This window comes from Eleginops maclovinus, chromosome 23 (assembly GCF_036324505.1).
Source record: "Eleginops maclovinus isolate JMC-PN-2008 ecotype Puerto Natales chromosome 23, JC_Emac_rtc_rv5, whole genome shotgun sequence".
Lineage (NCBI taxonomy): Eukaryota > Metazoa > Chordata > Actinopteri > Perciformes > Eleginopidae > Eleginops > Eleginops maclovinus.
In genome coordinates, this window is record NC_086371.1 from 13,028,552 (window position 1) to 13,052,840 (window position 24,289).

Here is a 24,289-nt window from a genome sequence, read left to right on the forward strand (position 1 = left end):
AAATGAACAATCATTACAAAAATTCAAAATATTATATATATATATATATTTGCATATATTGCACTGACCTTTCTCGAGAAAGTAGATGTGGGTGTTTCTTAGTTTTGGGAACATGGATAAACTCAAGATATGTGATTTTTATTTACGAAAACAACTCTCATTCCTCACAAAGTGAGCGAGATTCTTATTCAAACTCTCTACATCTGTTATTATCCCTGACTTACATATGCCAACTTGATGGTGTTTATTCTCAACTTGGGGATAACGAATAGCTTGATTTCTCTCCAGTTTCTAATGAGGTTTCCATTAATTACTTTTACCCCGTCTTGCAGCCTCTCTGTCTTTCATCAGGCAGGCTCCTCATCGATTATTGAAGGAAAGATGAGGCAAATCCTTGGGCTGAACTCAGAAAAGCGATTCATTACAGAATAAGCTGCGCTCAGTTAAAAATAGTGGTTGTATTTTGGGAACATATCAGTCATATGAAAGAGCAAAGATGAAGGATGGATGAAAAAGATAAAAAGGGATGGAATAAAATACAGACTTTCTAAGGAGAGAGTGTAAAAAAGATTCTGAAAAAACTTGGGAGAACTTTTTTTCATCTCAGACTTCTATTTCACCTTGACCGTCACTGACACTGATCAAAGATAGGGATTAATGACAGAGGGAGTGGCATCACAGCAGTAATGTAGAAGTGAAGGCTTGCGTTACTGCATGTTGATTAGCCTGCAATAATATCTAATTACAGATCAGGATAGTTAGTGTAGAAAAAACAAGACATTAGCCTGGCCGGTAGAGTACTAAGACCTGCACTCTATGGTTAAAGTTGAAGCAGATGACGCACGGAGATAAAGCTGATGCGGATAAAAGATACTTTTTATTTGGGTCAGGCTAATTGTCATTATTTATTTGTTTGTAATAGTAGTCACAGATTACTGCACAATTGGCCAGAGGGATCTCATTAACCTTGCTCAACTGGACATTGAAAAAAAACACTTTGTGCGTATCAGTGACAGGTAAACACAAAGTCAAACAAAGGCAACACGACATTGTGAATCAGGGTTTGGTTGAGACTGTGTCAAACAGGACGTTGACTTATCTCTGCGCCTGTAGCGTAAAATCCTGTGTGTTTTGTTGCATTAGATTGTAAAACATGATGAAAATAAACCCTTTATGACATACCACTTCCTGATGTCTCTTTAACGTATTCTTGACAGGGGTTTGCTAGACCATTGGCCATCTCACCCCCTTGCTGTTGGTTCCTCCTTCCAAATGTTTTGGATCTGTATCCCCTTCCTCCATGAGATTTATCCTCACCTGATCTCAACCTTTGCACCTCTGGTTCTTTGCCTCTTCTGTGTCTCTAACTTTTGTGTCATTTAGTTCAAAACAATGAAACAACTAGCGAATATTTTTGCGTGATATGGGGGATCCACTAGCCCCTTTCCACTTCCCATATCCCTACTTCTGAAACCATTGCTTGCTTTAAACTCGACCTTCGGCGAGTAGCAACACTTCTGGGGGAGTTCCTTCGACCGGTTTCTCCAGAAGTACATATTGCCATGATGACACACACACACACACACACACGCGCGCGCGCACACACACAGACACAGGTTTGTGAAATTAGGCTACATATATAAAATGGAGTTGGATGGAGAATAATTATGAATCACCCAAGATGAGATGTTACCTAATTCTTTATTTTTAAGTTGTATTATAAAGACCACAAAAGTGCTGCCTCCAAAGTTAGGTGAGGGCGCCCTCTGGTGAAATTAACTGAAACAACATGTAATCAAATTATTAAAATTGAAGAACAAATATTTTGACCGTGTTTTCCTTACTCAAAACTTCCAAAACACTTTCTGAATAATCATTTGTCACACTATATGTTATTAGAATAACATGATTGGATACATGACAGCTACACCTGTTTCAAAATATATTGATATCGTTTCAAAACAAACAGTAAAATATTGAGCATCATCTGTTGATACAATTTAGAAATGTTCTTTCACAAAACCATTCAGTATCCAAATTGCATTGTGTATATCTTTGAGCACCTGCTAGCTGTCACATGATAACTCATATGTGAAATCATTTTTTCTTAATACCTAGTACTGACAAAGTGAAAACAGGGTTCAACAAGCAAAAAAAGTAAACTATGGCATTGACATAAGGAGACCCTTTGCTATGGCACTTAAAATGTATCTCAGGCGTCCCTCATTTCTCTTAATCGTCTTTAAGAGGTTTCAAAGGCCGGATTGGAGTCAGTTGTAGTCTTTGCCCCTGATAAAACATGACGTGGAAAAGCACACCTATCTAAGGTCTCACAGCGGACAATGAATCAGGGCAGTAATCATACCATGAGGTTGATGGAACTGCCTAATGGCATCGCCATTTCAAATACAATGAACTTTCCATGGCATAGAGATACAAAATATATCCGTCTTTGGCTACACAGACAGTATTTGTTAGTAGGCTTGCCATCATAGTCAGTGTTTCCCGTAAAACTGTCTTCTGGCATACAATGATTAAATTACTTGCCAACTTCCCCCACTCTCTTTTTGACTTTTTTTATCGAAACAAAACCACATTCTTAGACAAATTGGTGGACACTGTAACAACAAATTAAAAGTGCCTGATCCTCACAGCAGCAGCTTTGCAGCTCAGACCAGCGGGGGTGCATTTTATTTATCACAGAGAGTTGAGAAACCGGAGGGCGGAGGATTTTGATGTCAAAGCGAAAACAGCTATTTCGCAATATTTTAGATTTAAACTCACTGATAGAAGGGAACCTGATAACATCAAACAGACAATCTGAGAATTGTTGGTATGAACTGTAGGGTGCCAGGTGGAAACCTGCCGGGGCGCGTAGTGAAGGCCCATCCAGACATTTGAGATTAAACATCTTTTCATTGGATTAGTTGACTATAAGAAAAATAGAATATCAACAGCCATGTGTTTCGAAAGTGTCACTTGTCTTGTCCTTGAGTAGTTTCATCTTCTCTTTTAAAGTCTAAAGTTGTAGGGTTACTTACATGTCCATCACATCATTTATACAGCAGAGTGATCACACTGAGAGGAGTCCATCTGAGTTCAATAGCTACTGAATTTTCTCCTGCAGTTTTATTCTGGATCTGTTCTGTGATGAAGGGAAAATCTATCCCCAGTGTGGTGTAACTATGGTGAGAGGCTCCCTGTTGTGTCCGTTGATAATTGGCCAGGGATTAAAATATGGGAAAACAGGCTCTTTGAATTTTGCATTATAGAACGTGAAGAGGTGGGTCATGTTTCCTGCATCATAAAACCCAACATCACCAGAACTATAGTCCAGATAGACCCCTACTCTGCTGGGGGGTTTGGAGGGATATATCATGCTCTCCTCTGAGTCAGTGCATGCCTCATACTCGCTGGTGCTGTCACCGTTATCCCTCAGCACTAAGGTCCAGAAGCCATCATCTGGGCAGAGGCTGATCTCATCCTTCCTGTTGACAGAGGCGGTGGCCACACCCAGACCCCACGCTGTCTTGGTTCCCACCTCAACCTCCCAGTAGTGTCTCCCAGAGGAGAAGGCTTCAGAGCCCAGGACGATGTTGTAGCGGGTGAAACGCTCTGGATTGTTGGGCAGGTTGATCTGGATTTTCCCCACCTGGACACTGGTGCAACACGGGGACACCCACAGGCAGGGGTATGCTGTGTTCGGGTCAAGGGTCACCGCTGTGATAGCTAAGAGAGCAATAACAAGAAAAGGGTTAAAAATGTCGCAATTCAACAACAAGCGTGTTAACAGAAAAAGACTGGCTGTGACCTTCAACAAGATGAACGAATGCCTTCCTGTCCAATTAGTGTAAGATGAGCTAGATAAGAGCACCAGCTACATGGATACAAATAAAATATAAATGATATGCGTCAAGGTGTAACTCCATTCTTTAGTGCAGTCTAGCATTACACGATCAACCACAACGCATGACTACATGTCATTGACCCAAATGACCCGAAATAAATGTGTTTATAAGTCATGTTGTTCAACTTCTTTAGACAGATCACAGATTAAAGAAGCAGTAAAACGTTGTTTCACAGAACCTGAGTTGCAATCTAGATCAATTTTTTGTTAAGCTTTACTGATATAACTGAGCCTCTGCTGCATTCATTTCCATTGCTCTCAGACGTGTGTTGAGGATGTGTTTGTTTGTACACAATATGTGTTTAAATACCTGGCTGAAAAATGGAGCTCATTTTCCTCCAGGTCCTGTACTGCAAAGGTCCCAGGAACTCTCCTGACTGCAGATCCACAGCTACCTCTGGGGGCCGCTCAAAAAAGCTCTGAGCCCTGACAGAGAGAAAGAAAAAGGTACACTGAAAGATAAAATAAATTAAAGCAAAAAGTACTTTCACTTAATATAGCAATTGTTGTAGCTGCTTCAGTGCTTACAATTTACTACAACTGTAATGTTTATTTTTGTTACATATGTCAACCATTGATGTTTCTTATTAAATATAAGACCAATATATATTATACAACTTTTGTTTAGCTTTACCTCAAGCCATGTACAGCAAGCAGTGTGGACTTTAGTCATATCATTACGTTATATCTGTATTCTTCCACCTATATTCCACCATTTAAGAAGAAATGTAAACGAAAAACTGGCAAATGGACGGACTGCTTCGTGGTGGGATAATGTTTGGCAAAGATAACGTGATAAACCACAACGATGCCCCAACATCCTGGTTCAGCAACACTCAAAGATAATTACAAAACAATACACCGTTGTGACTTTGGATTTAGGGCAGGGTTCCTCATTGGCATGGCAGTAGGCTAAATAAAGGGGTGATAGATATGATTGTGAATACACATAAAAACATTAAAAACAAGCAGGGCTTTAACATATAACCCATTAACACACTGAAGGTGTTCGCTCTATTAGCCTACAAATAATACAAATAATATATAATAATAGTTGATAAAAGATGTAAATATAGACAAGAAACAAGATATTTAACCATGTATTAATAATAATATAATAATAATATATATAATAATAATAATGCATTTATTTGATATAGCGCTGTTCCAAGTGCTCAAAGACGCTTTACATTACAGTATTGGTTGGCTGCATTGCATGTTGTATGTTCTGGGTATGATGACAGATTATTATAACTGAATGCAGCTTTTCATACTTTGCGGTATAAGAGGCTCTCCTTTTGACTTTGTCCTATCAATGCAGCTCGCGTGTAAAAAATAGTGAAGACCACTGATTTAGGGCAACAGTCACGTATAACTAAAATGGGAGATTTTCTACAAATGAATAAGTAACTAAAAAATTAGCAAAAGTGATCAATTGTGATAATACTCACCCTCCAATGAAGTCTTTGATTCCCTGAAATAGAGCAGATCAAAAACAAGCCTATGATTACAAAACACCTCACATGCAGATAATATCTAAAACTGCACTTCTAGAGAATACTATCAACATTACTTGGTATTTGCAGACTTTGTATCTGTGGTAAAATAAATGTGCTGTACAAGCATCATGAGCATATTGGTTTTCCTCCCTGTTCTCTTATACCTTGAGTTGCTCAGGGTTTTCTTCTTCTGTCAGTTTGAGGCGAAGCTCGTCGGCTATATTTTCCATTTGGCTGATTTGCTCTGTGGTCTCAGTGAGCGCCTCCTCCAGTTGGTTGAGTTTTTCCTCTTTTTGCTTCTGAAGTTTCTCCTTTATGCGCTCCTCTTCCTCAAGCAGGAACTCCCTCAGACGGCAAAACTCTGTGGTGACCATCTCCTCTAGATCTCCTGCTCGCTCCTAAAACACAGAGGACTCCCATCAGCAAAACATGGAAGAGGATTTGTAATGTTTCAGTTTTAACCATGGACAGTTAATGTGTTTCAACTCTAGGCCAAAGTAATCTGACATTTTAAACATCTAAATGAAACCAAAAGGCCAAAAGCCTTGTTGCTTCTGATACACTGCATCTGCTTTCTTTTAATATTTAAAGTTTATTTTACCAACATACTTCTTAACCAATTTAGCATTGCCATCATTGTAGCACAAGACAGACAGTTTTTTTAAAGAAAGGATGAAAATTCACACAGCAGAACCAAAAGATTGTCTTTTTCATTTCACATATTCGTATTATTTGTCAAAATGTTTCACTTAAATTACCCGTAATGCAGCTTGACCTTTAACAGTGGATCAAAGATTCGGGTGTTTTGCTAGCAGCTAATGTAGCTTTTAGTTTCTAGCCACAGGCAGAGATGAGGAGTCATCTGAGAGATATTAATCTGGCTTCGCGCAGCTCTCTCTGGAGCTTTAAGCTTTTATCACATATACTGTAATATGGCCTAAGACCTGTAAAAGGATGTTGATGTGTCCTCGGAGTTCCCCTTAAAGCAATATAATAAATGCAATACTTTTATGTTTCCAAGTAAAGGGGAGCAATACTTCCTTTATTGCTAATGCAGGTAGATAGACAAAGATTGATAGGTAGGAAAGCAAAATAATAAGAAACTTACAGACTACGTTCTAAGAGAAATTGGCAGGAAAACAAACATTGCCAAACTTCCTCTGAAATGTGTTGACCCACATCCTGTCATACCGGCAGAGAAACAGAAGTGAAAATCTGTGAATGTGCATATAAACTGGGTCAAACAGATAGACAGTAAGACAGACAGATACAGGGAAATATACAAGCTGAGACAAGCAGACCGACTGGCTAGAGAAAGAGTTGTAATAACCTAGAGCAGAGATATGTGTAGCAGCACTTATTACACACACACACACACACACACACACACACACACACACACACACACACACACACACACACACACACACACACACACACACACACACACACACACACACACACACACACACACACACACACACACACACACACACACACACACACACACACACACACACACACACACACACACACAAGTAACTAAGTATTTAACCTGTTCTGAATTTATGTACAAGTTTGAGGTACTGGGACTTTACTTAAGTACTTACATGTTATGCCACTTCTACTACACTGCTTCTGGTACCAAATATTGCACATTTTACTCCTCTAAATGTATCGGAAAACATTAAATTCTTGTTACTTTGCAGATTCAGAATATAAATACAGATATAAATAAACCAATAAGTTGTATTTTTACTCTGTGGTATTGCTACTTTTAGATAAGAGAGCTGAAAGCTGCATGTGAAAGAAGAGATTGTGAGAAACACAAATGTGACACATGCATGAATGTTTATTTACCACCTGTGTGATTTCAGGAGGAACTTCTACATTTGCAAAACATGAGAACCAACCACGGTGAGTAACAACCTGTTGTGTCATTGCCAATCATAGTTAGGATAAGTCATCAATCAGTCTCGCTGTCAGACAGGTAAAGGTGGTGGAATGTTTCTTAGAGACCAGAAATTCAGGGTTCAATTCACAGGACACAAACACACACGTATCTATTTCATGGGATTATGTTCAGAGTATTTCCAAATTCTTCACAAGCAAACACATGTATCTACCTTAATGAGAAGGATCTTTTCATTGGTCTGGCGTTGGAAGAGCGTGGCTTCCTCTGTTTGCAGCTCAACCCTTTCCAGAGCGATAGACAGCTTATCCTGAAAATAAACAATCACATGCTAAACATGAAACAGAGGTGGTGTTACTAAACCAGATTATACTTAAAAGTAGATTAAATAGGTTTTCTCTGCTCTGAAAAACAACATCTTTAATTGGAGTCATATGATGCACACCCTGTCCTCAACAGACTGCTGAGAGCCACAAATTCAAACAAAGTGGAAAATTCAGTGTTGGTGAAACATGAGAGGCCTCTCAGAGACTCTTCAAACAAACTGATGATGGTCAGCTGCCGGGTTAAAAGCGTAGGGGGCGTTAAAGGAGCTCACACTGTTCTGCTGAATTCCTGTAAATAGAAAAATACCTAAAGGCTGCCAAGACAAACAGGGAGCCTACTTTAAAAAAAATAGCTGCCATTGCACCGCATCTGCAATGTGAAAGCCTTGTTGGCTAAAGCCAGAGCAAATGAGTGTATCTATTAAACACAATTTTGATAAACTAGGCATTATTTGAGATAGATGGATGGATAGATACATACATTATTTATCCCAAATTGGGAAATTATTTTTGTTCCAGCAGCAGTGTCACGCATTACAAGAGTAAAAAATGTTTGAAAGATACAATAACATACAAATATAGTTTCTATTTAGAATACAAATTTAAACTAAAAATGATAATCAACACTAACAGCAAGTATAAATATATTCAAAACAAAAAAGACATATCCTATATGTCTAAATAATACAAAACATAATGAAATATTGAAAAAAAATGGACTACCATATACAGTCTCACTAGGCTACAGGAATATTTAGAAATATACCTTAGACACATAATGGCATTGGATTGAATATAGATAGTAATTACATTTAGGAATGCTTGACAAACCTGAGATACGTTTCTTTCCTAGGACAAGCAGAGGTGTGTCGGAGGAGCATGGCACTCCCTAAAATACTAAAAGACTTTAAAGTTTTGTGATCAATAATGACCCTGATCAAATAAGGATCACCAAGTTATGTTTCTTAGAGAGGGAGGTCTGTAATATTAGTGTTATGGTAAGATTATCCCCTACCTTGGGCCTAGGAGGTAGACTGAATCTATTGGTATACAAAACGTGTCTAAACTCAGGCAATCACAATGTACCTTGTAGTTCTCAAAGGCCTCTGTAATGGGGATGACATTGTGGGTCTTGTGGTCCCTGGACATGCCGCAAACCAGGCAGATGGGAAGCTGGTCGTCCTCACAGTAGAGCTTCAGCTTCTCCTCATGCTCCTCGCACATATCCATACCCAGGCGCGGCCAGTGCCCGGTGGAGGAGGCCAGGCTGCTCATGCTGGACCCTGGCTCGCGCTCCTCCGGCTCCTCCAGCGGACCCCCTGAGTCCCACCCTGTTATCCCCGCGGCCGTGTCCATGCACCGGGCTCTGCGCACACTGTCCACCACGTTGCACAATAGCGAGTTGGGTCGCAGTTTACCGCCGCTCGACTTTCTACACTTTGGGCAACTCGACAACTCGTCGGCTTTGACCTCCCAGCACTGAAGTATGCAAACTTGGCAGAAGTGGTGTCCGCACTCGAGGATGACCGGATCCCTGAACAGCTCCAGACACACCGGGCAGGTAAGCTCACACTGCAGCTCCTCAATTGTGACGTCCGCCATTCTCCACTGTGAACATACTCTTTAAACAGCACAGAAAAATGTGCTCTTCCGTTCCCTCCGACACTGAGAGGGAGTGGTCTGAGGCTGACAGCAGAGCATGTTTTCACGGAAGAGAGGAGGACGTGCAGCAACAGGCTGAGAGCCTCCTGGAGCAGCTCCATGACAGGGCGTACGGTCTGCATTAACCCGGGGACAAACCGCTTTTCTTAGAAAGAGGGAGCCACAAGGCCAAAACAGCGAAAAACACACAAGTACTGCACTGACCTCCCCACCAGTAAGACAGTCACCAAAACAGAATTACTTTTAGCGTAGGAAGTAAAATGATGCTGTTTTAAAAGGTATTGACAGTAGGATTATATAAAAATCAGCTTTAGTAAAGAAAACAAAAGTTGGTTTACAAAAGATACATGAAACAAAGACATATTTAACAAGTCCCACAGAAGAGAAGAGTTAGAACAAACAGGAAGTCAAAGAGGGAATTGGAATAAATGGCAATGATAAATATGGTAATGGTACACTGGATATGACTGTTTAGAAGCTATTGACAAAAGGTTACCTGTACCTCACGAATCAACCCTTTGCCTTTGTAAAATACCTTTTAATGGATTTGGTAAAGTTGCCCACACATAAGTTAGAAACAAATTCTTAATATTAAGAACATTCCAAATATATATAAGCAGGGGTGGAATGACGCTTTAATTTTGTAAAAGGACCAATACATTATATTCCAAATACTGTATTAAAAGTTTACTTAAGTAAAAGTACAAACGTATTATCAGCTAAATGTACTTAAAGATTAAAGTGTAAAAGTAATTGTAACAGAAAAAATGCCTTTGTGTGTATATAATTATGACATTTCTAGATAATATTGTTGCGTCAAGTAGCATTTTACTGTTGTAGACAAACACAGATTGTGTGTTTGTCAAATATTAAAATAATTTGACTCTTGTGACTAGAAGAGTTAGTCCACTAGTTTAATTTTTAGAGATGCATTTTGTTAAAAGTAGCTAAAGCTGTTAGATAAATGTAGTAAAAAATAGTCAAATTAAATTATTTACCTTTTAATTGTATTGGAATATACTGTAAGTATAAAATGGAAGTACCTCAAAATTGTAATTAAGTAATACTTGAGTAAATGTACTTAGTTCTGTGCCTCTAAGTAGTTAATTAAGTGAATCAAGTGTATGAATATAGGGTAATGAAGTCATAGCCTGTATAGTGTCACTGAAGAGTAGAGATTCTCTATTTGTATTAGGCCAACAACAAAAGTTAGTAGGCCTAGGCCTAAATAATCTATTATTCTAATGATCCTATAGTCATCTTCATTTTATTCACAAACGAATGAATTCACTAACATTAGGTACAAGTAATTTACCTTGCATCTAAGACAGTTAGCCTATAGCTACCTAAAGCATATTGGCTAACTCAGTCACTGCATTCAGGTTATAGAAACCTTCATATACTGTTTTCTTTACCGTAACGCGCATGTGGCAGTAGAGAATATCGGAGAGCTTTAGGGCTTATTTATTTGACTTCAGAGTGAGGCTGTTTTCAAAGTTTTCCTTAGGTAAACCAACAGGAGTTCTGAAACACACCCTATTGCCTCTGAGTCATTAACACAAAACAAAGAATGGCACAGCGTCAGTAAACACAATCCTTTTTTGCTTCTTTTTGGGACAACAGAGGTGGCTCCTTTATTGATTTTTTACAAAGTCCTTAAGTTTATTTTATTTTAGCCTTCATTTGCGCAAAGGGTTACAAAGTTGTATATTAAGATGCTTAAGACCAGGGTTGGGAGGGTTACTTTAAAAATGTATTCCATTACAATTACTTTTACCTGCTAAAAAATGTAGTCAGTAACCTAATCTAAGTATCACAATATTAAAGTAACGTAACCTGATTACTTTCCGTTACTTTGGATTACCTCAATACCAAATATGAGAATAAATTAATTGAATTAGCCTAATATAATGTGCTGTGTTCGTTGATTAGTTGTTTGTCCAGCTATTCCGTCCTTTGATACGATTATCTTTTGTCAGATTAATATCGGGAATGATACGCATATAATGTACTTTGTGTCATGATCCTTGTTTCGTCATGTCTTTGTGTTGTGTTTTTTATTTTGAAATGTTTTCCCTCTTGTTTCACATTAAGCTTCACTTCCTGTCTGAGTTTCCCTTGTGTGCCTGATTCTGTCATTGTGTTCACCTGTTGCCCCTGAGTTTCTCCTCCCCCTTCCAGCTGTCTCTCGTCTTGTGTTTACCCATGCGTATTTAGTCCCTGTTTCCCTTTTGTTTGGTGTTCGGTCGTCGTCATTCCCATGTTTGTCCCTGGGTCTCGTGGTCCAGTTCTATTTGTTTCCCAGTCCTGTCTGCCGGTCTTGATTCCTCTCGGCTTCCCTCCTGTCTTACTGGTTTAATTGAGTTGATGTTTGCTACTTTTACTGTTGATGATCGTGCCTGCTCGCACCGTTTTTTGAGTTTTGTTGTCAACAGCTTTTGAATAAAGCTCTCTTTTTGTTTGGACCCTTACCTGCTTCCCCTTGATTTACTGCACTTGGGTCCTGTTTCCCCAACCCTGACACTTTGTTCAGTATACTATTCACACTTGACACTCAAACTTCAATTAAACTGCCACAAACTTATTCCGGTCTGGGGCTAGTGTTGTTACCACACAACATTCCGGTCACAAGCATCACCACTTACAGTCCCAAAATATTTTTCAGTAGCTAGTAAACGTTAGCTAAATAACGTCCCTGTGTGAGTACTTTCTGTTTCTCATCAGTATAAAACAGGAAGTTAATATCTGTTTTATGTTTTTTCGTAGGGCTCAGCTTTTGTTCTCTGTGTGGAAACTGAAACTGTGGCATTTCCATGTCAACCATAGGTTACAATTCATCACCAGTGACAGTAAATGTAGGCTATTACTCACAGTAAATTCCACCGACCTGACCATTATTAGCTTCTGCGTCCGTGATAGTCAGCCCCTACGATTCCCAGTCCAAGCCCCTACTGACTGAGCCACTGCTGGACATGAGGATAAATAGTTGAACAGTGTCTACTACTTTTTGACTTAGTGTTTAGGTTCGTAATCTCTACCTGTTGATGATTTATGCTATGAATTTATAAATGTGTCCAGAAACTCCCATTAATTTGGCAATGTGTATTAAAGGGAGCAAGATTTCTATCTTTTTAAGAACATCTAATAATACAAAAATATGGATTTGCACTGTATCAATGGCATTATGCCAGTATAAATACTCAAAATAAGAATCAGTAGTATCCATTTGTAATCCTGGTCCCAATCTTAACTACTGTATGCCTGAATGCAGTAAAAATAACGTAATAACCTACTGTTGGATGGTTAATATATTCTAGAAAATAGTTTTGGTTCCCTTAAAGAGAAAATAATGAGAAAATAACTACCAGGCAGAAACTGGAGAGAGACCGAAAAGGAAACTTGCTGAATTGCGAGTTTGTTATATCAGTTGATACCTCATGAATTTAACAATTCTGAGAAACAGTTTAGGACAAAAAAATAAATGTAAAAATCGTAATAATTGTTTGTAGGCTACTTCAAGCGCACTGCAATCCATAAATTAGCTCTGCATAATGCAGTGCATTTAGGATTTTCTGAATATATCGAAGTCTCCCATGATGTTTTGTCCTTTTTACAAAGTTTGAGGAAAGTTGAAGCAGGATGGGATGTCTACAAGTCATCAACAATGTCTACCACAGTCAGCAACAAGAAACTGATCGTCTGTTCGTGCAGCATTTAACACTTTGTTTTTCACATCTCTGTTATAAACCTGGAATACTAAGATTAACACTGTACTAATCAATAACAGTCCAAACCACCAAATGATTACAGACCGAAATACAAAGCTGTCCACCTCAGCTGACTAGTGAAAACAAGTATTTGCAGAACCATGTTTTTTAGAAGGCAGACTGACTTCTGGTTAACAGGGGAAGTTTGACAGGAGAATGGGGGGGGTGGGCTTCCCGCAGTCAGTATATTTGAGGCAACCTCAGTGCACAGACAGCCCTCAAAGGCAAATACTTCAGGTGCCGGATAGACACTCAAAATACTGGTTTTATTTAACTCTTTAAAAGCTATGTCTGAGAAGAAGTCTGAAAAAAGTTTGTGTTTGCTGGCATCTATTTCCTGAAGACATAAATACAGCCAACCCGTTGTGTTTCTATTAAGCAGGATGCCTCAAAAGAAGGTAAGGAACTGCACGGGAGCTCTGCTTCTTCTCCTATGCTGGTTTGATGGCCAGGCCCTTGGAGAGATCAGCAACGACTTCTCCAATTGTCTTGATTTCTTCTACAATGAAACCCCACCAACAGGTGTTGATGCAACAGGATACCAGCCAATATGCCAGCGTTATAAGAACCAGTACCACTTTGCCAGTCTTTATCATCGCCAGAGTCGTGCACCGCTGTACTCTGCGTACAGTCTCGGTCTTGCAGATGGAAAACGGCCCAATGCTAACTGGAAGTACGAGCCACAGGTAAGCATAAAAACAGTGTGCAATGTAAGCAGCCACTATCTTAATGCACTAGAACAAAAATAGCATTACCTATTAAGTATGATTTGTTTGCTAAGTTTATACACCCTGGTTTTATATTTATTATATGAAATATATTTTTTCTTGTCAATTTCATTAGTGAGGGCAGACTAAATAAAACACCTCTTTGTATAATGCAACTCAGTTTAACAGTCTCCCAAACTCTTCTGAAAGTCTATCAACAGAGCTCTAAGAAAGTTGTTAATGTTATAACCTTCGTGAATGTAGGATTTTTTTCCAGGACTTTTTATTGTTTCATTAGTTTTGGATACACTGTGCACTTTGTTAATATACATTAGCAGGGGGAGCTAGTATCCTGACAAGGGCAGAGTATAGCTTTGTTTCTCTTTGTTAATTGTTATTCTACAACAGAGCATAACTTCATTTGGGTGTGAATATAAATAACTCTGATTTCAGAAATTCACTCTTAAGTATTGGCAGACATATGTAAGCTAATTAGAATGTGTGTTTGTTTCAGGATACGCGATGACTACGTTTCTGTTTATTGAATTGTCCTAATGTTCAATGTGTGACTAGCACAAGTTTTAATATTTAACTTAGAGGAAGCAGCCTCTCTCCAATTGTAAATACAAAATGCTTATTCTTTCTCTGGTGAGATAACAAAGAAAGGAAAGAGTTGGCTAAGTTCTGTTTCACTTTTCAACATGAATGAATCAGTCACACACACACGCAAGTATAGACAGTTATATTGACATGGCTATTGAACTCAAAAAGGATCAACAAGCCACAAAATGTAACTTCTAAAAAGTCACGTGTATTTGTCTCTCCATCTTTAAGTTGGTGTTTTCCCGTGCCAGCTCAGAGATGGCACCCTTCAAGTTTGCTACCACCATGGATCAGAATGTGATTGAGAGCCAGGCGATGTCTGACGACTACAGGAACTCCAACTTCACAAGGGGGCATCTCAATCCCAGCATGCACCAGAAGACAAAAGAAAACCGTGAGGCCACCTTCACCCTGACAAACACAGTCCCTCAGCGTGCGGGCTCCAACAGTGGCTCATGGAACACTCTGGAGACTGAAGTGCTAAAAAAATTCAAGGCCTTCTGCAATGGGTCAATGCATGTGATCACCGGAGTCTTGCCTTATGAGTCTGAACTCCACTGGATCAATAACAGGGTGTCTGTTCCTGAGTACATGTGGTCTGCCTACTGCTGCCCATCATACAGATCTGACCTTCCTGCCTATATGCAGTCCTTCTTCCCCACACATGCTGCAGTGGGAAGAAACAACCCGAATAGTGGGGAGGAGATTGTGCCAGTTGACGTCAAGGTAAAAGCCTCGAAGAGGGGCTATGATGTGAGGCGCATGTCTTTAGAGACTCTGGAGGGCATCCTGGCACAAAGGCTGGCCATGTCAGTCAGTCTGTTTCATGGGCAGTGTCAGTAGAAATGCTTAGGTGCTTGCTGCTATAGGTGTGCACTGCAGAAATAATCATGTAGAGCACATCTCTTCATATTTAATTACCGAATTAGTGTTTCATTAATCAGGGCATTATAATTGTATCGTAAAAAGTGTTTTTCGATTATTAGGGTTTGGTCATAATAATAGTTTCCCCTTTTGATAATGTCATCCTGTAACACCATCTACTACAGACCTCATGATTGTACTAATAAAAGCAGATTGAAATGGATTTATTTTCCAATGGAGCAAAGTGTGGTCATTTTATGTTAAATACTAACTTTACTAACACAAAGACAAACATCAGCTTTAGGAATAACTGTGGTGCATTGAGTTACACTTTTCACAATTATTCTGTATTTGAAAAACAACATGGCTCCCCACAGACTGTGTGGTAATTTAAATACACAGAAATATATCCTGGAATATGCCAGATACAGTAGTAACACCCAGCCCACAGCATCAATAACAGACTGTCTGTTCATGTGTATATTGTGCTTACTGCTGTCCATCCAACAAATCTGGCCTTCTTGACTCTGTGAAACCTTATTTCCCACGTGTTTTTAATGCTAAAAATGTCTGTTTAAGTGCAGTGTAAAAAAAAGAGAGTGAGGAGCTCTAGGGAACTTATCTGCATTTATCATAGCTAGTGTTCTTATGGGTATGCCACAGTGTTATTATTTTAAATTCAAACTGAAACTATCATAAAAATAGGAAAATATTGTATTAAAGTAAGCTTGAGCTCACCTAAATTAATCTTGCCTGGCTTAAAAAAATAAGTTCTTTTAAAGTTACAATATATCCTGTTCAAAAGAAAAAAATATTTGTGTTAACCTTCACGATGTTAAACCACAGAAAAAAACAGACCTTACATTCCAGTAGAGGGCACTATGCCCCGATTGCTTCATACCATTTAACAAAGCCATTCAATTCGGGTCTGTAGTTACACATTTTGATGTGTGGCAGTAAAAAATCTTGTTTCCCTAATCAAGAGACAGTGAACCCAACCCTGACTAAATTAAAAACAAATAAAGAAATGAGGCTTTCACTATTCAATTAAGTTTTCTATCTAAAATGTGATGTATATATCTAATTGAATATGTATATTTGATCAAAGTAATCTAGTAATGGGTTTACCAACCTCAACATTTTACAACAAAAAAAAAACCCACAAAAAAGGTAAAACATATTTCTATTGGAATTAAATATTTATTTCTTAATATTACCAACACAAAACATACAAAATACCAAGCTGTCATTTAACTTGTCCAGCAATTAACGAGGGCATAGGCGGCAACACAAGTGACTGATAAAAAGAAATAAATGTACAATTGAATGATTATCATAAATAAGTACAAGCTTTGTACAAACAAATGAGTTCACCTCAAAGTGTAATGGCTGAATGTCAGAGATTATTTTTCTCCTCCTAAAGTAAAACACCATGTACAACTGACTTCCTGTCAATTTTGGACATTTGCCCTTTTTACTTGCACAACAAAAATCATACACACATGTATCTGCGTCTTTATCAAGTTAATTTAAGTTGTTCATCCTGTTGTGTAAGGAAGTCAATACAAATCACTGAATAAAACTAGCACCCACCGGCCACATTCATCCCTTGAACATCTACCATATTCAATTAAAAACCTGCTTTAACCTGTCCAGTTCTGTTATATATTTCAGGAGGTTCCTCTTAAAAACACTGGTGGTTTTTCAGTTGCTCCGCATCACTAAAGCCACTTGCACAGTTGGAGCACTGGAGTGCCATCTTTTCACTAGTGTGTATGAGTTGGTGTCTCTTTAAGTACTCCACACGGCTGAACCGCTTTCCGCAAGCTTCACACCCGTATGGACGTTCCCCTGTGTGAATCCGCTGGTGGCGCTCCAAATTGCCCAGTCGGCTGAAACTGCGTCCACATTGCGGGCACCGGTGCGGCCTCTCGCCTGTGTGCACCAATTGATGTCGTTCCAGTGAGCGCGAGTGTGTGAAGCGCTTCCCGCAGATCTCACAGCAGTGCGGCCTCTCGGCGTTACAGGCGCACTCGTGGTTCTTGAGAGCCCAGGCATGGCTGAACTCGTTGCCACAATGGGCACAAGGGAAAACTTCCTTTCCGGTGTGTAAATGAGAAGCTCCTAGTGGGCACGGGTGTTCCTCCAGCTCAGCCTCTGAGGTGAAGCCTCCTCCACACTGTGTGCAGAAGTGGAGCAGGTCCTCAACCCCCTCCTCTTCTCCACTCTCACCGACACTCCCTGGAGCAGACAGGTGGGGCAGGTGCTCTGACTCTCCCTGCTCCCCCACATCCTGTCCTATCAGGGCCACAGCCGAGTCGCCCTCTCTCAGCTTCTTCGACCACCTCAGCTCCCCCCCGGCCCTCACAGCGTCCTTCAACCTGCCTGGTCCTATCTGCTCCTCTCTCTGCAGAGTCGGCGGCTCAAGCTCTTCGTCCTGCTCCAATCCATCGAGGCCAATGTACTTTGGGGCCAGGCTGCCTTCGCTGCCTCGCACTACCTCCGAGTTGGGGCTGACAGGCTGGGAAGCCGTCATGGCGGCTTGTTCTCGGCCTCTCTCGGCCCTCAGTGCTGACTCAAGACCCCTCAGCTCATCCATGGTCATGCCCCCTTCCGACGGCTCTGCTGAGCCTTCCTCCCAGTCCTCCTCCTCCTCCTCCTCCTCCCTCTCCCCTGAATGAAGGGTTGGGGGGCGATCAGACAGTTCTTCTGAGAAGAGAGAAAGGGAGGAGAGAGAATGTGGGACATAGCTTGAGATATTATTCCCACTTTTAATTTAAACTACTGGCGTCTGAACATTTTGTGTGTCCTGGGCTCATTACCTTCGCTGGTTGCTCTGGAGCCAGTGTGCAGCTTCCGGCTGGGCGTGTCCATATTCAAAGCTTCCTTGATCAGCTGAATAGAGGCGGGTTGATAGCCCTCTGTTTGTGAAAACTGCATTGAAAGCACAGAAAAATAGGAAATGTAAAACAGTTACTCACGCCAGGTTTAATACAAAATGCATTCTTAAATTTGTAAATGCCTTTTTCAAATTGGCTTGTTAAAGGTTAAGTTGTTAACATATTCACTCAAACTAGCACTATAACCTGACAGCAGGGCATGAAAAGAAAAGCAGGTTTTGGGATGCTTGCTCTACAGGTGAGCCACCCAAGTGTCCCATGACCTGCACTTTTTTCTACAGATTATTTGTACTAATTGTACCATGTAAAAAGTTCTTACTGAAGCAGAAAAGGTTCACATCTGACATGCTGCATGTTAGCCCCCTTCTTTTCCGGTATGTATTTCCCTAATTATGTAATATATGATAAAAAGGCCTACACAATTAGCTGTTTAAGCAAGCAGTTGGGTCACATATATATAGATATACACACCAACTGAATATTTGTCAATATTTGATCACTGCTGCCTAGTTTGACTAAGGGCTATTGGGCATTACATGCAATAGAGACCTTCTTGCAAATGCAATTATGGGCACAGAAGGAGGCAAGGGGACTTTTTAAGATAAGAACTAACATTTAACTGAAACTTAGCTCCTTGAAACAAAACCTTAAGATTGGTTGTTAAAGTCATGCTGTGTCAGCCATCAAAACACCTTGTACTGACACAGGGAGGCTACAACACATTCTGCATGCTTTGAATATTCAAACACAGAAGAGGAGTGAAAAGGGATCTGTGCTTTACTACTTGGTCATGTGGGTGTATGGCAAACAGCTTTTCACCTCTACCAGTAGTATACCTAAACCTGCTGCACTTGTGAGGTGGAGAGACCTCCTCCAACGGCTCATCGGGAAGCTAAATATCGAATCAATATCCTTCCCTTCATCAAATGCATCTCGGCAGTGATTTGATGGCTGAAGAACTCAAGCACAACTCTCTCATCTCGCTTTTTTCAGTTATTTTTCATTTTATATGAAGCTGCAGAGATGCTGTGCCACTTTCTTCTTCGTCTTCTCCTCCTCCTCCTCCTCCTCCTCCTCCTCCTCCTCCTCCTCCGAGAAAGCCGGTCTCCCTCACCTCCTCTTTGATGTTGGCGGTCTCCTCCCCCTCACCGCTGAGGCTGCCCTCCCCTTCCTCGTCCTCCATCATCCCTCCCTCATCCTCTTCATCCCCGGGGTACTGGATGAGGTACATCTCCCTGGCCTCCTTTCCCCGTCTTCCTCCTGCTACCATCCCTACAGCTCCTCCTCCTCCTTCCTCCCACACACCTCCAGGCCAGCGTTTGCCATAGGATGCTGCTGGGCCCTTCTTTGACTTGCTTCCTGTGGAGGAGAGAGGAAGACAAGGGAAGGGTGGGAGGGAGGTGAGAGAGGAAGGAGAAAAAGTGCAGGTGGGCAGGAGAGAGGGAGGGTACAGGGAGACAGGAAGGAGAGAGAATGAATAATGAGGGGGAGAGAGATAAGTGGGAAGAGATGATTGGAAAGGCCAGGAGAGTCAGAGATAGGGGAGAAAAGAGGGAGGAGAAGTGTGAGATGAGGAGGAGGAGGAGGGGATTCAAGAGGTAGAGGGGAACAGGAGTAGAGAGGGTTTGGGGGGGAGGGAGTAAGTAAAAGGAGCAGGGGCAGGAGTAGTGAGCACGATGAACGAGTGAGGAGAGAGTGGGCGTAGAAGACAGACGAGAGAGAGGATAGAAGAGGAAAACATGTGAAGGGGAGGAGAAAGCGAGTGAGGAAGAGAAAAGGAGAAGTGGAGTTGGTGGGGGCCACAGGGGAAAGGGGAGGAAGGCAAGAGGGAGGACAAGTTGAAGGAGAGACAGAGGAGGGGTGAGGATGAAAAGATGAAAGAGTGAGACAGAGCAGAGAGAGGAGAGGTGGAAGTGGAGCAGGAGTGTGTAATTATGGTGGTGATGTGAGGAGTAGAGTGGAGGTGGCGGGGGAGGAAAGGAGGGGGAGTGTGTGTTTGTGTGCAACGTGACGAAGGAGAAAACACAGCAGGAGGAGGTGGGGGAAGGGAGATAGGAAGGAGGCGTGAAGGAGAGAGGAGCAGGAAGGGGAGGAGGAGTTGGAGAGAGACAGAGGAGGTGGGGGGAGGGAGAGGAGCAGGGCAGGAAGGGAGGGAGGGAGAATGTGTGCAAAATCACATAGGAGTGGGAGGGACAGAATGCAGCGGAGAGGGGGAGGTGAAGGACAGAGGGAGAGAATATGAAGAGGAGGCGGAGGAGGAAGGAGGGAGGGAGAGATCAGCTCCTGCCAGATGGTTTCCAACAAAACAAGTGCGTCTCCACATAAGCCCTGACTACACAACAAGAACCTGTTTCTCATGATAAAGAAACAATCATACTATAAATGTAAGATGTTTGAGCAAGGTGCCGTTTAAATGTATCTGAATCAGGTTTACAAATACAAGGAATTTCCCTTGGTGTATATGATGCACCCATAAACACAGTTAAAGAAGATGAATTGTAAGAAAAACGTTATATAGAAAAATGTTTACATGAAATATAGATTTACCCAAAAACTAGGTAAGGTAATATATGACAAAAATAATAATAATATTATATCTTCATGAATATAAATCCAAACTAAACATACGACACAAACTAAAAGGTGATAAGCCTACTTGTTTAGGAAAGAAAACCTATCCTAATGCAGTACTTACGGGCCTCCGCAACTTTTCGTTTCTGCCGCCCTACAGCTCTCTCCTCCGCCGCCGCCAGTCCGGCGCTGCGGCGCTGCGCGGCCCAGCCCATGCCGTACTTGCGCTCGGCTCTCAGCTTGTGGTCGGTGAGCCTCAGCCGCTGTTTAAGAGCCTCGTTCTCCTTCCTGTTGAGGGACAGCTCCACCAGGTAGTCGTTCACCATATCCTGGAAGAGTTTCGTGATCTCGCACACCGAGGCGCGGATCAGACTGTCCATGACAGCCGTCAGATGCGTCTCAAATGTGGACACCGATTCTTCCATCATTGTGGCCACAGGTTCAGACCTGGTTCAATAACAGCGTGTGTAACCATCACAAAAGTTACACAGTGTAATGTAACACATAGCTTAAGCCACTGCATGTATGTTATGCATATCGCCAATGTCATGTACAAATATTAACTTTATTAGTAAGTGACAGCTGCACAATAAATAATATTGACGTAATGTGTGACAGTGAATGCAGACATGGTTATTCCACCTCTGTTATCATTTATTTAAACTGTATTACTGCCAAATGTAAGTAGTGTATTACCACATACAAGTTAGCTAGTTATTTAACTTGCATTGTTATTGACACACAGTAATGTTAAAGAGGGTGAGGAGCAGAAGCCTCTCCGCCAAAAAAGTGATCGTGTTAGCACCCTGGCTAATTTAGCTCTGTATACGCACCGTTTCTTTGACGAAATGAGGAATAACTTGGAGGTGAAACAGCGACAGACGGTATGGTTTCACGGATCGCAGATATGCCTTGTCGATGTTCACGAACACAGAGACGCGGTGACAAAGGAAAGCGCCATCTAACTTCTGCCCTCTCTCTCCGTGCCACTGTTTTCCCTCTCGCCTCCTTCTGCTCTTCTTAATGATGCTGGAGAACACTGCGCATGCCCAGTACCGTAATTACCGTACACTCAAGAACAGCCGCACCCTGGAAAAACCAACACACTCAGGATTTCCTGCATCAGTTGTATTTAGTGTGGTCTCAACAGTAGTGTTAATTTGTTATGAAAAAAGGGACATAATAGCACGAAACTGCTTAGCTTTTTCTTGGTCTTTGGATTAGAGGGTGAACAGAACAGTGTCTTCCAGGCTGGAAGGAGGCGCTGTGGTTTCTTTGTCTGGGAGCTCAACAAGAGAGGAAGAACAGTCTTTTTGTTTTCAGTCTCTGCAGATCAGTTTCCAGAGTATCATCATCAACAGCCTGTGAAGGGAGAAAGATAAAAAGGAGCAATCATGCCGATGTTCACAGTGAACACTAACGTGGCTAAAAGCGATGTACCGGCGGCTCTGCTCTCCGAGGCCACCGAGCAGCTGGCCAAAGCTATGGGCAAACCTGCACAGGTAAGGTAGTCCAGGGGCGAACCTAATCCTGCAGAATATCATGGTGCTCACTGAAACCGAGGGGCTATGTGCCTTTTATTATTTCCTATATGTATTACCTTGGTATATTTAACTTCTCCGCTTTGTGCAATACCACCAAAAAGAAGCAGGGGAAAAAAAAAGATGATATACCTCTCTACTCTGAATAAGGCTAGCTACCTGCACAAGTAGGCTATGTAAATGATTGATCAGTGGCGTCAGTTCACTGAACCCACAAATTAAAAGCAAGTATCTATCATTTCAAGTAAACTAATGTATATAATGTGTATATATATACAGTCAAAATATTAAATACGCTATCTTAAGATCTTTTTGTCACTTTTCAAAAATATCTTTGGTATTGAGTTGCAGTAGGGTCGTTTGGATTCTCCACTATTTCCACAATCATAATCCATAATCATCTTTCTATAATGCTGAAAATACAATGTCAGTTTGATGTTCAATTAGGTTAAGAACCAGAAACACTGACACCAGTCATGATTGATCCACATCAACCCAATGTAGGCTAACCACAGTTTTGTGTCTCTTTCTTGCATACCAGTACATTGCTGTGCATATCAACCCTGACCAAATGATGATGTTTGGAGGAAAGGGCGACCCCTGTGCACTCTGCTCCCTCCACAGTATTGGCAAGATCAGCAGTGCTCAGAACAAGCAATACTCTAAACTCCTGTGTGGACTGCTCAACAAACACCTGGAAATCGCTCCTGACAGGTAGGAAACAAACAGCAACCAGTACATATACTGCAAATAATGTGAGCAGCAAAGGTAACATGGTGACAGAAACACATAAAGCTCTATTTTTTGCCTCCTTGTCTCAGTATTTTCAGCAACAGTGAACAATCAAAGATCAACCGTTTTTTGTGTGCTTGCACATATGTACAGTTTTGTCATTAGCATTTAGAAGTAAATATATGTGTGGCCATAAACACAGCTATGCTTGTCTGATAGAGATAATACAAAACAGCAATATAAACAGTGACCAGATGATGCAGATATGCATCAGGTTATACTTTGTTGACGCATTGTTAAAAATGAAGGCTCCCACGCATTGATGTGTCATTTTGTTAAATGCCTGTTGCCTCGACACCTCTGTCTTTGTGTCTTTTTCTTGCCTGATCTGCTCGCATCTCAGGTGGGATGAACTAAGACACGAGATGAGGAGGCAGAAAAGAAGGAATCAATAATGTACAAACTGAGAAAAAAGAAGAGGGGACGGAGATGTACAGACAGGGAGAAATACTACTGTAATGCGCATACCTTGCTTACTGTAAATGTATTATCGTCCTAAACAATTTCTTTGTGTCTATTTCAGGATTTACATTAACTTTACAGACATGGATGCAGCCAATGTGGCCTGGAACAACACTACCTTTGGCTGAAAAGAAGACAACACAGTGATACAAAAGATAATTCTAGTATGTTCCTGTATGAGCAGAGTAACATTTGGCAACATTAAAAGTCAAGACACCTGGTAATTTAGAGGCAAATATACTGTATGACTAATTTGAAAGCACTTAGGTGGACCTTTTTGCATTGCATTGAACCTTTTCAAGTAATATGCAATAAAGTAACCCTAAATAAATATGTTTTCCTTGACTGTCCAGCCTGACAAGATCCCTGTCTTTTATTAGTTTCTACCCGGGAGACACCCAATGAACATAGAGAACCTTTTTTAATGCAGAAAAAAACTATTAGGCACCTAAACGTAGAGCAGCTAAATGGAATTTGTTCATGAATCATTCATTTGGTTATTTAGACCTGTACTTACCTGACAGATATTTGTGACATGCATGTCTTGCCACCTCTCTTAGTTTCTGAACGATCAGAAGTACTTTATTTTTCCCAAACTGGGAACATTTTTAAAAACATTCTATGTGAAAAAACATAGAAAGAGACAGAAAATCTTCCTTTTCGGGCCATAGTAAAAATCTTAATGAGCTGTCAATCCTTCACCAAGGTGAGTCACGCTGACATTGACATAATTGGTGTAATTTTTTTGCTAACTCATATCTATTAAAAAACACATA

General features: G+C 40.9%; 4 protein-coding genes across 4 annotated transcripts; 2 read left to right on the top strand and 2 right to left on the bottom strand.

The window, feature by feature from the left end:
* Positions 1-1,682: 1,682 nt before the first annotated feature.
* On the bottom strand, positions 1,683-9,322 carry LOC134859877 (zinc-binding protein A33-like). The gene is made up of 6 exons (XM_063876623.1): positions 8,731-9,322; positions 7,533-7,628; positions 5,571-5,804; positions 5,359-5,381; positions 4,218-4,333; positions 1,683-3,729 (listed from the first exon to the last, which is right to left on the bottom strand). The coding sequence occupies exons 1-6, from the start codon at positions 9,244-9,246 to the stop codon at positions 3,164-3,166; spliced, it is 1,551 nt and encodes a 516-aa protein (XP_063732693.1). The 5' UTR covers positions 9,247-9,322; the 3' UTR covers positions 1,683-3,163.
* Positions 9,323-13,265: 3,943 nt separating this feature from the next.
* Positions 13,266-15,470, top strand: LOC134859699 (endonuclease domain-containing 1 protein-like). Its single transcript, XM_063876343.1, has 2 exons — positions 13,266-13,759; positions 14,615-15,470. Exons 1-2 carry the CDS (start codon positions 13,457-13,459, stop codon positions 15,224-15,226), a joined length of 915 nt encoding a protein of 304 aa, XP_063732413.1. The 5' UTR covers positions 13,266-13,456; the 3' UTR covers positions 15,227-15,470.
* A 957-nt stretch (positions 15,471-16,427) lies between these two features.
* Positions 16,428-21,753, bottom strand: si:dkeyp-121d2.7 (zinc finger protein 853). Its single transcript, XM_063876342.1, has 5 exons — positions 21,552-21,753; positions 20,843-21,165; positions 19,262-19,506; positions 18,070-18,181; positions 16,428-17,956 (listed from the first exon to the last, which is right to left on the bottom strand). Exons 2-5 carry the CDS (start codon positions 21,144-21,146, stop codon positions 16,932-16,934), a joined length of 1,686 nt encoding a protein of 561 aa, XP_063732412.1. The 5' UTR covers positions 21,147-21,165; positions 21,552-21,753; the 3' UTR covers positions 16,428-16,931.
* An 81-nt stretch (positions 21,754-21,834) lies between these two features.
* On the top strand, positions 21,835-23,865 carry mif (macrophage migration inhibitory factor). Its single transcript, XM_063876345.1, has 3 exons — positions 21,835-22,220; positions 22,801-22,973; positions 23,575-23,865. The coding sequence occupies exons 1-3, from the start codon at positions 22,113-22,115 to the stop codon at positions 23,639-23,641; spliced, it is 348 nt and encodes a 115-aa protein (XP_063732415.1). The 5' UTR covers positions 21,835-22,112; the 3' UTR covers positions 23,642-23,865.
* The last annotated feature ends 424 nt before the right edge of the window (positions 23,866-24,289 follow it).

What these genes read in the sequence shown, in the direction of transcription:
- si:dkeyp-121d2.7 (XM_063876342.1), bottom strand. Translation starts at nt 21,146, where the DNA reads ATGATGGAAGAATCGGTGTCCACATTTGAGACGCATCTGACGGCTGTC. An exon ending in ACGAAAAGTTGCGGAGGCCC is followed by an intron (nt 19,507 to 20,842) that starts GTAAGTACTGCA and finishes TCTCCTCCACAG; the next exon opens with GAAGCAAGTCAAAGAAGGGC. An exon ending in CCGCCAACATCAAAGAGGAG is followed by an intron (nt 18,182 to 19,261) that starts GTGAGGGAGACC and finishes CTTTCAATGCAG; the next exon opens with TTTTCACAAACAGAGGGCTA.
- mif (XM_063876345.1), top strand. Translation starts at nt 22,113, where the DNA reads ATGCCGATGTTCACAGTGAACACTAACGTGGCTAAAAGCGATGTACCG. An exon ending in CTATGGGCAAACCTGCACAG is followed by an intron (nt 22,221 to 22,800) that starts GTAAGGTAGTCC and finishes CTTGCATACCAG; the next exon opens with TACATTGCTGTGCATATCAA. An exon ending in CTGGAAATCGCTCCTGACAG is followed by an intron (nt 22,974 to 23,574) that starts GTAGGAAACAAA and finishes TGTCTATTTCAG; the next exon opens with GATTTACATTAACTTTACAG.
- LOC134859877 (XM_063876623.1), bottom strand. Translation starts at nt 9,246, where the DNA reads ATGGCGGACGTCACAATTGAGGAGCTGCAGTGTGAGCTTACCTGCCCG. An exon ending in AGGCCTTTGAGAACTACAAG is followed by an intron (nt 7,629 to 8,730) that starts GTACATTGTGAT and finishes GTTTATTTTCAG; the next exon opens with GATAAGCTGTCTATCGCTCT. An exon ending in ATCAAAGACTTCATTGGAGG is followed by an intron (nt 4,334 to 5,358) that starts GTGAGTATTATC and finishes TCTCTCTGTCAG; the next exon opens with GGCTCAGAGCTTTTTTGAGC.
- LOC134859699 (XM_063876343.1), top strand. Translation starts at nt 13,457, where the DNA reads ATGCCTCAAAAGAAGGTAAGGAACTGCACGGGAGCTCTGCTTCTTCTC. An exon ending in ACTGGAAGTACGAGCCACAG is followed by an intron (nt 13,760 to 14,614) that starts GTAAGCATAAAA and finishes TCCATCTTTAAG; the next exon opens with TTGGTGTTTTCCCGTGCCAG.